The 13,943-nt window shown below is 39.4% G+C and overlaps 1 protein-coding gene across 1 annotated transcript; it reads right to left on the reverse strand.

The window, feature by feature from the left end:
• Nucleotides 1–2,746: 2,746 nt before the first annotated feature.
• On the reverse strand, nucleotides 2,747–13,698 carry LOC117499422 (monocarboxylate transporter 12-B-like). The gene is made up of 9 exons (XM_034151793.1): nucleotides 13,557–13,698; nucleotides 10,519–10,860; nucleotides 7,974–8,077; nucleotides 6,742–6,885; nucleotides 5,945–6,040; nucleotides 5,615–5,771; nucleotides 4,704–5,417; nucleotides 3,897–4,156; nucleotides 2,747–3,516 (listed from the first exon to the last, which is right to left on the reverse strand). Exons 2-9 carry the CDS (start codon nucleotides 10,653–10,655, stop codon nucleotides 3,329–3,331), a joined length of 1,800 nt encoding a protein of 599 aa, XP_034007684.1. The 5' UTR covers nucleotides 10,656–10,860; nucleotides 13,557–13,698; the 3' UTR covers nucleotides 2,747–3,328.
• Nucleotides 13,699–13,943: the final 245 nt, after the last annotated feature.

A 13,943-nucleotide genomic window follows, 5' to 3' on the forward strand; every position in this document is an offset into this window, starting at 1 on the left:
CTAGGGGCTTAACTTTATACAATTCTTAGGCGTTAAGTGTTGTTTTGTTATTTTCTTTCACTGTTCGAGAGGGGATATTGTTGAGAAAACCAGTTTGGCTAATTAGCTGTTCAAACTTGCTAATTAGCCCCAGTTTGTGCCTCGTGTATTTTGCTAGCTAGCACACGGTTAAAAAGTAAAGTTTCTTCCCAATGTGAGACTATTTTTGTTATCATTCAGCGGACATAACATGTTTCATTCATAGAGTAAAAAGAGTCTAGGGTCATTCATGCAATATATATTATTATTATATATATATTTGTAATGTTATTCTCGGTCAAATATGTATGCTAATTCGTGACGGTCAAACGTTACGTCAACGTTTGGTGACGTTACGTCGGCGCTTTTTGCTCAAAACAAATGAAAAAACGCACATTTGTACCTGTTCTCTTGGCGGACTGCAACGTTAACGGATTTCCTTCTTCCTTATTGTGTATCTCGTCTTGCCAGGCAGATAAAACATTTAGTTAGGGCGAAACAACCCGTTTAAATATAATATTTCCACAACTGACTGCCACATCCGAGTTGCTAGCCGTAGTTCATTTTCCTTGTGTGTGACATCATCTATCTAAATACTGTCTTCTTATTGGCTGAACGGCCCTCCAATAGAGTGGCGAAGTCACGCCCACTTACTTCCGGGTAATGGGACCTTATTTCGGAAAAATTATGCATTGAAGTCAATGGGGAGAGAAAACTTATCTTTCGATCCCGTTTGAATTGTGCCATGAATTACACATATGATGTTTGTCAATCTTAAAAAATCATTTCCATGTCAAAAAAGTCACAGTTTGTCGTAAAACTGTTGAAATATAAGACTATGAAAAATACGTAACTAGAAAGACTACAAATCCCAGAGTCGCGTAAGTGATGTCACAATTGAGACACTACGATATACGTATAATACCGTATATATACGATCAGCGCCATATAGATAGAATCTATCTATATGGCGCTGGCTAAGATCAGATAACTTTCACAAGATGCCTGTGTGCTTAGTACCAGGTTGTTATTATACCAGCAATGGGTCTTGCTCGTTCTTTTGCTTCCCGTCTGATGAAAGAGGAGTGTGTGGATCAAGCTAGCTAGTAGCTAGCACGTTAGTTAGCATTACAGCCTTGTCATTTTTATTAGCCTTAACATGAAGTAACATTAAGTAACCCAAAATGTTAAACAGTAAGAGTAGTAGTCATATTTCGTGAACCCTTTGAAGAGTACTGTCACCGGTGTGATCATTCTATAATATACAATTTAAGCCCGGGGGAGAAATGCTAACGCTAACGCTAGCGATCTTCTCTACTTCATGCTATCTGCACAAATGGTTGACATTAAACATTAAAACGACCAGGCAGTTCAGAGAGAATCAAAGGAAGGCAGGCAGGCAGCTTTGCATGACATTCTTCAGGACGTGTTTCATTGTGGTGATAGTGAGTAGTCAATCGTTGTGTTGACAAGACAGTAGTGACGGCCATCTTGGTGACGTGTGTTGTTGTGCGAGACCAGAGATGTAGTTCATTGAGCGTTTCACACAAACAAATGTGTTACTTCACAGTTTTACGACACATTTTTTTTTTTTTGACTTGCAAAATTATCTTTTAAATTGACAAACAACATATGTGTAATTCGTGGCACAATTCAAACGGGATCGAAAGATAATCTTTCTCTCTCCATTGACTTCAATACATAATTTTTCCGAAATAAGGTCCCATGGAGGTCCACCGGAAGGGGAGGGACTTCGCCACTCTATACAAAGTACAAAAAATACACACATCTCAAATGTAAGCCATTCAAGATATATTTCTTTCTTTATTTAAAAAAATGATCATATTCACATATGTGTTAAGTGTTATGATTTGAGCAGATCACCACCATCATGGGCTTTTATGGTCTTCACTGTTATTTTTATAATATGGTTCTCGTACTCAAAAAGTGGTAACTGTAAGTAACCACCGTAGACTGTATATAATATGGTAGGGCTCTGCAATTAATCGTATTTTAATCGCAATTACGATTTTGGCCTGCCACAATTACGAAAACAACATAATCGAAAAAAACTATTATTTTGCTTTGCTAGGTTGTGACAGTGCACTGCAACATATTTGATCTAATTAATTTTGGTCTCATTTATTTGTATTTATCATATTTATATATGTTTAGTAGCTTGGGGAAGAGCGCTCCAAAATATTTGTTGATCTTGTTTATTGGTATTTATTATTTTGATATTATTTATTTAAATGTATCATTTATTTTTGTATTGGTTTTTCAGTTGAATTATACGTTCAGGGTAATCAACAGTTAAAAAGATACTGTTCAAATTATTATTTGTATTTGTTTTAAAGTTCAATAAATGGATTTTTTCAAAGTCAATGAATAATCGTATTTAATAATCGTGATATCAATTATTGACCCAAATAATCGTGATTATGATTTTTGCCATAATCGCACAACCCTATAATATGGTAACCACACATACTTACAATTTAAGCACAAACAGCTAAATATTGTTTGGCACCAGTCCAGACATTTTACTCTGTCCAACTTTCAAGGTTCAAGCTAAATGCAGCAATATTTTATTAAACCTAACACAATCTAAACTCTGTTAAGGGTTTCCTTTTTTTAAATAATAACAAATTATTTATTATTATCATTGTGTCAATCCAACAATTAAAACATGAAAAATATGTAACAAAAATGTAGTCATTTCTGGAGCAAGGGTTGGTAAGTTTAATTATTGCACAAAAGCCATCCCGGCAAGTCCCTGCAAAACAATATATATATATATATTGACAATAAAATCATTGTGAATTGGGTGTACAATGCCATAATTAAAAACTAAAGTAAGGTCAAACTGCTGAAATGTGCAGTATTTCTTGATTAATTGTAAGTCTGCATGTTTTGGTTTGGTGTGAAGGAACATTTTTGTCACATATGTTTCCATGATACATGCATATTAATCAAATCCTTTCTGATATGAAACATAAACATCGAAAACTGACAGCCAGCAACATGATAATAGGGGCAACTAGGCCAGAAGTATTATAACTGTTGAAGTGAAATTAAGTGAGTGTTTTCTTTTTTTAATTTACAACATGCTTGCAAAGATTGACTCACATGATAATGTATGTATGAGTAGAAAACTCTGATTAAAAAAATAAAATGTCATTACAACATAAGGCACAGGTTCTGACATAAATTGTCTTGATGATTCTGAGCTTGAGTCCTTGTGCTCTTATGATGCACATCAAAATAGCACCTTAATATTCCTCTGAGCAGATGGAGGAGCAGCATCTTGTCATACGATTCCCTGTTGAGCTGCAGCAGTATTGTGATTGTGATTTAAGCATGGAGCAGAGCTAGACTTGGACCTCTGGAAATGTCTGACTAACAAAGCAACTGTTAGGACAACAGAGCTGAACATGAAAGAAGCCCCGCTGAGAAAGAAGGTCGCTGCGTAGTTTCCTGTCTTGTCTACTAACCAACCTGCAGACACAGAAACAGGAAACATGTTATACCTCAGGGGAAAAACAATCTGCAAGACTAATTATATAATTCCAGGACCTAAAATATCCCAGACTTGTTTTCCTTAAAAACTGTACAGATATTTGGCTAATGGTTACACAAGCCAAAAGATCATTATGACATCATAAAGTGGCCAAAATACGATCAGCTCATATTCAGACAGGTTTTTATATAAATGGATCAGGACAAAGAGAGAGCATCTTTTTTCCTGAAACTTTCAGAATCTCTTTACACAGAGGGGACACATGTTGATGTAGAAAAGACTTGAAAAAGTGGATTTTGCATAATAGGTGACGTTTAAATTACAGTAGTAATAAAATAATAAAATGAAGAACTCTTACCTCCTATTGGTGGGCTAATCAGGTAGGGGATGGCGTGCAGGAAGTAGACCACACCCAGAGCGGAGGGCAGGTCGGTGGAGCCCACGATATCAGAGGTCACCACTGGGATGAGCGCCACATATGCCCCGTCAAAGTAGCCGTAGAGTACGGAAAAGGGGACCAGGAGGGAGAAGGAGTTCAGGAGGTGGATGAACATACAGCAGAGCCCCTCCATGCCGATGGCCAGCATGTAGCTCAGCATGCGATACTTCTTCAGACACCTAGAGGGACAGAAACACATCAGTATTTGGTTTTGATTCAACATCTGCCACTTCTTTCACATACAACACAAAAAACCTAGATTTAGATCTAGGCCTTGGCAAGATGACGAAAATGAAATATCACAAAATGTATGATCAAATGCCATGATATCAAAATCGCTGCGATATTTTAGGGGTAGATATTGGTGCTTTGACAAAATATTCACACTATAAAAGTTGAGTTATGTGGATATCAAAGTCAAAGTCAACTTTATTGTCAATCTTTCAGTTTGTGTGTACAGACAGAGAGATCGAAAAATACCGTTTCCCACAATCCGGAATATAAAAATACAAATATGTATACTATACATATAGTATAGGATATAGTTAATACGTTTGTAAAGGGAAATAAAAGAGCAGCTAGGTCAGTCTGTTTGATTCAGAAAATGATGTCACTTTACTGTAATGCAGCCGGTAAAACCAGGGAAGACACTAATGCAATATATAACCGTAACCAAAATGTAACACAGTATTTAGTCTTATATCACAATATAGAGACGCAACTTACTTCCTATCTGTGATCCATCCAAAGGTGATGTTACCCACAATGCCACAGACTCCAAATATGGACATGAGGTAGGCAGCGTGCCGGTGCTCCAGCCCGACGCTGACGGCGTAAGGCACCAGGTAAACTAAGGGAGCGCTGCAGCCATACGCCAGGAACAGGAGGGACACAGACAGCATCATGAAGTCTGGCATCAGGAGGAATCTGAACTCTTCCATCGACCCGAGACTAAGAAAGGGGCGCCTGGACCAAGGTTTTGTGCTCTCTAAAGGCTCTGTGTGTAAGTGACAGACATTCGCTGTTTTGGCTTCAGTGAGTCCTGATTCTTCCTTCTTAGTATCCATGTCAGCTGTTTTGTTGATCAAGTTCATGCTTTCCACTAATTTCAAGTCCTTATTTGTGCTATCTTTTGTTGCTTTAGGATCTGAGAATTTGCTGTCCCCTAGCATATTCTCAGTTAGCTTGTTGCTAAATAAAATACATTCAGCTATCCTCAGATGTTTTAAATTTGGATCAGGCAGGCCTGACCTTGATATGTTCCCCTGAGCTAGTTTGTGGTTTTCAAGGCGAAAGTTTTTGAGCGCTCCATTGGCTATGAGGAGCCTTTGAGTATCCATTAAGCTGCTTATTTCCAGCTGCTTTGGCTCCACTTGGTTGCAGTCAGCAGGGGCTTGTTCAGCGTCTTTGGAAACCAGCGCCATATTGTTCACCCATATCCTTCAAGTGGAGTAGATCAGAAAAGCAAAAAATACATTGAAATGGACCAAGACGTATAATTGAACATACTTAAATTCTCAAAGTTTAAGAGTTTGGTAGCTATCAATACCACTCTTGTGTCTGTGCATTAACTATTAAACAAGGGTTGACCTATGTTGCCCATGCAGAAGTGACAAAAACTGCAGCTGAGGACTTACCGCTTAATTGTTTTTGGTTCCAGCGGCCTCATCAGAGCTCCACAGACACACAGGTTGGAAACAAATCCTCCCAGGATGAGCAGAGCTCCTCTCCAGGAGTAATACTCTATGAGCAGCTGGACTAAAGGAGCCAGGATGAAGGTGCCAATGCTGCTCCCTGAAGATGAGGGAAAATGGATTTGATGAGATGACACGAGGCAAAGATGGTAACAGAACTTAGAGACAGATGTGAGAAAATCAAAGAAGAAATCAAAGAAGAAGAGAGGAGATGGAAAAGTAAGGTGTAAATGACAAGAGAACAAGACATAAGGTAAGTAAAGATTTCACTACCAGACAAGGCGATGCCATAGGCCAGGGCTTTTCTCTCATTGAAGTAACTCCCAACCATGGCTATAGCTGGGGTGTAGCAGAGAGCAAAGCCAAGACCTGTGGAGAATGGATATGATACAAAATCTGATCACAGGTTGTTTGGATGTCAAAGGACTCCTTCAAACACCCTGCAATGCACGTACTACATGCATTAAACTTCATTTTCTTTACAGACAAAAAGTGCACTAAACTTAACAGGAACATGAAACATCATTAGATACTCATAAAAACATTGCCCCTTAAAAAACAACTATGGTTTGTTGAGTAAAAGTTTGAAAAGCAATGAGACATTACTATATGATTGCATGGGATGTTTTAAGAGAATGAAAAGACAAATACTTTCAAAGGGACAGATCCATGTAGAAAGTAGAGCCTTAATTCCCATGGGGAAGGTTTTGACGAGAAATATGCACAAGAATACATTGAATTCTCTGACAATATGATGATTTTGATCAAAGATATTAGTCACTAATAGAGTTCAGAGCTTTACATGTGGGAAACAGTATTTCGATCTCTCTGTCTGTACACACAAACTGGAAGATTGACAATAAAGTTGACTTTGACTACATGCCTTTTACTTGGAAGTTGACCTCACTGATGATTAGTTCAGACATGCATCTGTTCATGTTTTAAGAATACAGCACCAATATGTTGCATGTTTCTCATTTGCCAAGTCTCTCCCTGTGTTCTTTGAAATATATTTGTATAAAACATCATAGGGTGCCCACGTATAAAAGGGGTGTGAGGTGTCTGTGTACCTGTGAGGATGCCCAGGGAGGCGTACAGATATTCCAGACTGGAAGCGAAGGAGCTGAGGATGAGACCAGCAGACGACAGCAGACCTCCTAGCATCACTGTGGCTCTGCAGGAGAGACGGTTCCCAAGGAAACCACCCAGAGGAGCTGGAAACACCAAGGGATTATTTCACTGACTGATGGCTCAGCACTGGCCTTTTATATTCACTACAATTCACATATATGAGGGTTATAAGATCTGTAAACTTTAAATCCATCTCTTTGCACTTCATTTGCACACATATTTTATTGCACTGCAGTCTTAAAAGTACCCATACACCATTTTTTTATCCCAATGTCTTTATGATTTGTCTGCCTTTTTATTGATCAGTTTCTGTACCCTGGTCATGAAATAATAATATTTAAATTCAAGAAGTTGAAACTATAAAGACAAGAGAACTTGAATTAGATTTTTTACATATTTATGATCTTCACTGTCTAGGAGAGTGCATTTATTAGGTTTTGGGTCTTTAACAAAAATGTTTTCCATCACATTCCATTTTGTAATCTGGATCTGCATCGAAATACAATTAGTGATTGACAAATATGAAAAACAAGTGATTTTTTCAATATGTAAGGGCTGGAGTACTTGACAAAAATAGAAAAGAAAATGTCATGTCCCATGTCATGCTTTTCTGGTTATTACCCGTCCCCTTGTGTGTTATGAAGGTTTTTATGCCACAAACACACACACACTCAATCTTTTATCAGCTGCAGCTCCGCCGATTTCTCCTCCCTGAGACGGCGGGACGCGGCGAGGCTGTGAGTCGGTGTGTGAGCACACACACAAACTCCCAGCCAGGCTGCGGGTGTGTGTGTGTGTTCAGGCTGGGTTTCGCTGTGTCTCACTGTCTCGCAGACGGCCACTGGGCTCATAGGGAGGGGGGGGGCAGGAGCTCCAACAAGCCGTTTAGGACAGAGAGTGAATACACATACTATACAGAGATGCTGTATGAGAAACCAATGCGATTTTGGAAGATTGCACAATATAAATCTATTTTAGTATACCTCAACAATGGAATTATGATCAGTAGAAATGGCCATGACATGGGACCTTTAAGAAAACATTGAGTCCCCTCCTTAACAAAACAGTCAAATGGGATTCCCAACAAAAAAAAGTAATTTTTGAATTGCCAAATCTGGTTTAACTTCAGTGTTAATCTGCATTCAGATACTGCAGTGTGTTGAGGTCTCACCACAGAGCATGGTGGTGGAGTCGATCAGACTGTGGATCCAGGCCGTGGTGGAATAATCCTTCCCAAAGTGCAGCTGGAACTCCACGAAGAACATGGAAACACATCTGGATACAGAGAAAACATGGATTTAGTGCATTTTATTCCATAATTGTCTGCAAAAATGGCATGTAGGTAAATGTCTCTATGGCTTTGTTTGTTTGGGACAAACAGAGGAAGAGTTTAAGGCTGGAGCCACACAGAGACGATAACGAAAACTAACCGAATTCGATATCAAAAAAGTTGGAGCTGGAGACGCTGTAGTACATATGCCGGGCCTTTAAGTGGCGCTGTACTTCCGCCACAAAATACACCAAAAGCAGCGAAGAAGACCTCCGAGCATGGTTGCCCTTCTGTTTATTCTCCGCGGTGATTTAGCAGTAGAGGTGGGGAGAGGCAGGGCTCTGGCTGTTTCGGCCATGGATGTATAAAGGTAAAACTCATGTAGTACTGAACACGTCACATGAACGTGCCGGGCCGGGTGGCGCGATCCCGTGGGTTAGATGCGCGTTCATAATGCAGAGGAAAATAACTCTCAGAACAACGTTATTAGCACATTTTACAACTTGAGGACCGAATGTTTTTAATAAGGGCTATACAAATGTTCATACTGGGTAGTTTATTTAGTTTAAAAAAATTATCCAACGATTTACAGACGTCTCTTTCCCAATGTTAGTCAATGGGGAAAAGTCTTTCCGGGCCCAGCGACTGAAACGGAAGTGTAGTACCGCCGTTTGGCCACAACAAATCTTTTCCTCTGAGTTATTGTGATTGTAGTAATGTGTTTTTATTACATGTACAGCACTTTGGCTCGACCAAAAATCACTTTTAAATGTGTTTTATAAATAAAACTTGATTTTATTTGAGAGTACGGCGCACTTCCTGGGGGCTTGGTTTCGGCGGCCTCTGTTTCTCTTTTTCTCCCTCCCCGAGGCGAGTGTGTGCTCCTGCTGTAAAAGGCAGGTGCACCACACCCACTGCCACTAACTCCCGAGCAGGACGTTCACCCCGGTAGTCCACCAGCAGATGAAAAACACCCACCTCTAGGCCTCTTCCAAGGGACGAGGGAACCGTGCGGGGGGGTCTGCTGGAGGCTCCTGCTGGGTGCACTGTCCTGCGAGATACCGAGACCTTTCTCGAAACACTGTTGTTGGCGAGGTGGCGAGGTGGGGTGAGGCGGGGCCTATGGCGTCATCGTTATCAGGAATTGATCGTATAGGGCGTAATCACTGAGCCGCTTGGCCCCCCAGAGCGTTGTGTCCGCAGATCTACCCACCTTGGGACCCGTTATCGTTATCCGCGTTTCCCTGTCGGCCTCGTGAGGCCGAACCGTCTATATGATAGAGAACTGTAGCGGATACGACCCGTTTCGTCTCCGTGTGGCTCCAGCCTAAGTTAGTGTGAGGTGATAACAACTGGGGACAATTTGTTCTAAAGGGGACAGACTGTGACAACTAACGATCTAGGTCTTATCGTGTTCATCACTTTATTGCTTTTATTCCCTTTCCATAATCGAAAGGTCCTGTCCTCCCATGTATTGTTTATGACATTTTATTGTCTATATTGTAACTTCAGGGGGAACTCTCAGTTCTCATGGCATCTGACTGGATCAGATTAGACATTAGTGAAGTTGAAACGAAAGGAAAAGTTACTGATCAACCTGCTCAGTTCACACTCGTTGTAAAAAGGACGACCGCCATCTTTTTACTTTTTATTTCTTACTCAGCACATGCAAACCTACATGAGCAATTCAGCAGTCCTTTAATACATATTAGCTTTAATCTTAACGTATTAAAACGTAAATAGCGGTGGAAATCACAAGCCAGCCAACAGCTCAGGGGTGCATGAAAGGTGCTTGCTGTGCCAAATTAAGATGGAAACATCTCAGCAGGATTAGTGGGAAAAAAAAAATATTGCTGCTGAAGCGTGTAAGTGGCTTACACAATATGAGCCGAGTGGTAATGAAGTGTTGCCAAGTAATAACAGAGGAGGTGATGACCAAAGCTAATAACCCAAAGCCTATATGGAAGAACCAGTGTGCCACACAACACTGCTCATCCAGAAGCTACAAATCTTTCTCAAAAGATCTCTTAAATCGTCCAGATCCATAAAATAAAGCATCATCATGAACAAACCCCCAAAGTGATTATTTGTATATTGATTAATCATCCTGTGTTACATTACATTTGTAGAATATTTAAAGTTTTAAGGCAGTTCAACATAATATTTCAAGTCTCATTGATTCAGTTCAACTCCCCAAACACAAGCTTTTTGGCTCGTGCAGGAATGTTTTAATTAGTAAGTTTCTATCGAAAATGCAAGTCATGCAAATACATTTTTTTCAAAAACTTGTGGTGGTGTTCCTTAAAAAAACACCCAATTATGCTTACTACTTCAGTGAGATTTTTGTTTCAGATATTTATAGCCCAGCTCGGATTTCATAACTTGATGCTTGATGAGTTTACCAATATGACAGGCTGGTCCTCACCCCTCACACACACACACACACCTGGTTACAGCCCGAATGCAGATGGTGGCGAGGAAACAGCCAGCGACGATCATCCAGCCCCAGCCGCCCTCCGGTGGGGTCGTGACCCCCGACACCCTCCTGCCTCCCTCGAGCTTCTTCTCCTTGGTGAGTGCCATCGCTTCAGCCAATGAGAAGGCCGGCTCAGATCAGTGTCTGCTCCCTCTGTTACAAGGGAAGCTGGAGGTCACAAGTCCTCTTTTGTCCTTCTGGCACTAAATGTGCAGCGTGTTTCCATTGGCTGGGCTTTCTCTGTCAAACCGCAGTCACTTTCTTAAAGCTCTTCCGATGTTTCTGTTTGCTCCTCCTCTTCTTCCTCTGTCCCTGAGGAAACACAAAGAGCATAACAGGCAGAAACCATGAATATCAGCTTCATAACAGAGTTTAAATCCATTTAAATTATAATTAATTTACTTTAAATATTAGTGTTCGCTGTGTAAAAAAAAAATGTCACATGTTTTTGTTGAGGTGAAGTACAACCTGATCTGATCTAGCTTACAACCGGCTACTAAACCCACTCTAAATTAAGACTTAACGTGAATAGTTTCTTAAATGTTTCATCCTTTGCATTGGATGATGGTAGTTTAAAGCTTTGATGCTATTAAATATTGCATCTGTATATCAAAAACACGTTTGCAGAAATCTTAATTCCAATGTTTTAATATATTTTCTTTCAAATGGCTATGGCAGCTACACACAAAAGTCATCATTAAGATGTATGCCAACATACTTGTTTTAAATTCCTAAATGACATTGTAACATTGTACACACTCTTGAACATTGAACAGAAAGTGTTTATATCTTACAATCTTTGGATGAAGCACCTCATGTTTGAGATATTTTTCTGTGAGCAGAAGATCATATTTTGTTTCCAGCTCAAAACACTGATCTATGAGGGAACTTCAGAAGTCCAGTACTGACGAGTTCACACTGCCACATTCACGGCCACATTTGCAACGTTTATCATTGGGAGAAAAGAGATTGCCACATACACAGAGGAGGCAGGCGTGTCTTTTAAATTATATGTTTTGGTGAGTATCATAATGGTGTATAATAGCAATGAATTAAAAAAAATTGCGTGCTGAAAAAGGGTACATTTTTCCAGCTTCAATAGAGAACTTTTTTTGAATGAACCTGAAAACACTTATTGACATATCATTGTATTTACACTTGAGTTCATCTTTCTCAGTGTGGACACATTTAGCATATTCTTCTTGCTGCAAGATAAAAGTGATGAAAATGTACTGCACGTGATGGTCTGTTGATGGAGACATAACATCTCACAAAGTAGCAGAAAAAGCTCCATCTGTATTTCAAAGACAACACATCTAGAACTGTTTTTGGTGCAATTCCTGGCATTTAAACAAAAAAAACACAATATGTGATGTTTGTGAGACATAAAACAAATATTTTACGAAAAAAAAAACACTTTATGGAGTTGTTTTGTGCATTTTCGTGCCACAATGTATAACCATAAGAATGGGGCCAAACACCAGAACAGAAGTCAGGGTCAGCTACAGTTTATGTAAAAAGGTATTCTGAAGTTGAATTTCAAGGGGGTTAAAGTGCTAACTATTAGATCCTGTTTTTTTGCATCTGATAATCCCACACTGAGGCTTATCTCTTTACATTTGAAAAGCTCTGGCCCTCCCACCAGCAATCTTATTTAAAAGATCAAACATGGCGTATATCGGCCCTCATTTATGTCCGGTTGAAACTGCTTTCACCTGCCGTCCAAAGGTTTGTGTGGAAATGATTTTGCTTTGTCATCTTGACAAACAACCTGTACAGTGTGTGTGTGTGTGTGTGTGTGTGTGTGTGTGTGTGTGTGTGTGTGTGTGTGTGTGTGTGTGTGTGTGCGTGTGTGCATCACCAAGAGAGAATTTCCCTACAGTTGCAGAGTCAATTTGCTCAGAGGAATGAGAAGACTTGGTTCACACATGGTTTGCATCAGTTTGCATTATATAGGATAAAATACATTACGGTTTGTCACAGAAATGGTCAGGAACATTCATATATCTGCACATGACAACAACAAAAAAGCTGGTCATTAGATATTTAAAGTTTGTCAAATATATATGGCTATTATATCTAACTTTACAATTAATGACATCCAGATGCACATTTTCTTTGAAGACATTAACAATGTATTTTGAAGTACACAATACATTGTTAAATACAGTACTTTTTGTACTTTACAAAGTATTTATGTTTTTGCAGCAGTTTTTTTAAATAAAAGTTTTGAAAATGTGCACAAAATAAACTCACATAAGAAGTTACTCTTTTTACACTGCATTGCTGTAACTGAAGCTGCAGCAGTAATACAATAATTAGGTACATCAAGTATCTGAACTCATGACACCCCCATGGCATTACATAACACTCTGGCGTAGAACTGTTTTAGATTAGTAGAGTTATTTTACAACTAGCATTTATAGCACTACTGGGAACATAGCGGTACACTAAAATGCTGTCAAACATGTACAGTAATCTATGGTATGCAGGGACCATGCATCATCTTAAAACGGACATCAAGGACGCAGCCAGATGTTGAACAGCAGATTGTAAAAAATTCTAACTGACTTCTATGTTAAAATGTTCCTCGTACTTGGGTGTTCAGCTGATGTGAGATAATAGACAGGACAGTGAGAAGGTGTGTTTGAAAAGAAAAAAATCATCAACTCAATTCTGTACAGTAGGCTATATTAAAATCACATGGGAAAACACTCGCATATTTACTTCGTAGGCCTACTGGCCACAAAAAAGGCTTAAACCAATTATAGGACATTGTTAAATACAGTACTTTTTGTACTTTACAAAGTATTTATGTTTTTGCAGCAGTTTTTTTTTTTTAAAGTTTTGAAAATGTGCACAAAATAAATTCACATAAGAAGTTACTCTTTTTACACTGCATTACTGTAACAGCAAAAAGTTAGGAAAATAAATACAGACTGAGAATCGACAGAGACTGAAAATCCAAGAAAAACACACAAAAACAAGCATCATTGGTGTTGACTTACATTAGCTTCGTAGTCGGTCTCTGCTCCTCTGTGTCATGGCTCGGCAGAAACACAAACCGGTGATAAAATAAAATAAAAATAAAATGTACTAAAACAGCTTTTCTGCTGTTTCCTCAGCTGCACACACCCCGAGGGTGCTCTGCAGACTGCAACACAAGTGAGCCCGCAAACTGAAGATATGGAGGTGAAGGGGGAGGAAGGGGAGGAGGATGAGGGGGACATGAGGGAGAAGGAAGGAAGGGCTTCACACACATAAACCAAGTGTGACTCAAAGCAGCTCGGAAAAGTGTACTTTAGAGTGTTTTTTATTGCTGTTTTGTCCCATCCTAGAATGTTGAGTAACGTTATATAATCCTGCCCAGCAACAACAGAGCCCTTAATGTCGCC

Source organism: Trematomus bernacchii, unplaced genomic scaffold (assembly GCF_902827165.1).
Source record: "Trematomus bernacchii unplaced genomic scaffold, fTreBer1.1, whole genome shotgun sequence".
In the NCBI taxonomy this organism is placed as follows: Eukaryota; Metazoa; Chordata; class Actinopteri; order Perciformes; family Nototheniidae; genus Trematomus; species Trematomus bernacchii.

Coding starts and splice junctions, on each gene's coding strand:
- LOC117499422 (XM_034151793.1), bottom strand. CDS start 10,655: ATGGCACTCACCAAGGAGAAGAAGCTCGAGGGAGGCAGGAGGGTGTCG. Junction 5,772..5,944: donor CTATGGCATCGCCTTGTCTG/GTAGTGAAATCT, acceptor CCTCATCTTCAG/GGAGCAGCATTGGCACCTTC. Junction 5,418..5,614: donor GAACCAAAAACAATTAAGCG/GTAAGTCCTCAG, acceptor CTCCACTTGAAG/GATATGGGTGAACAATATGG.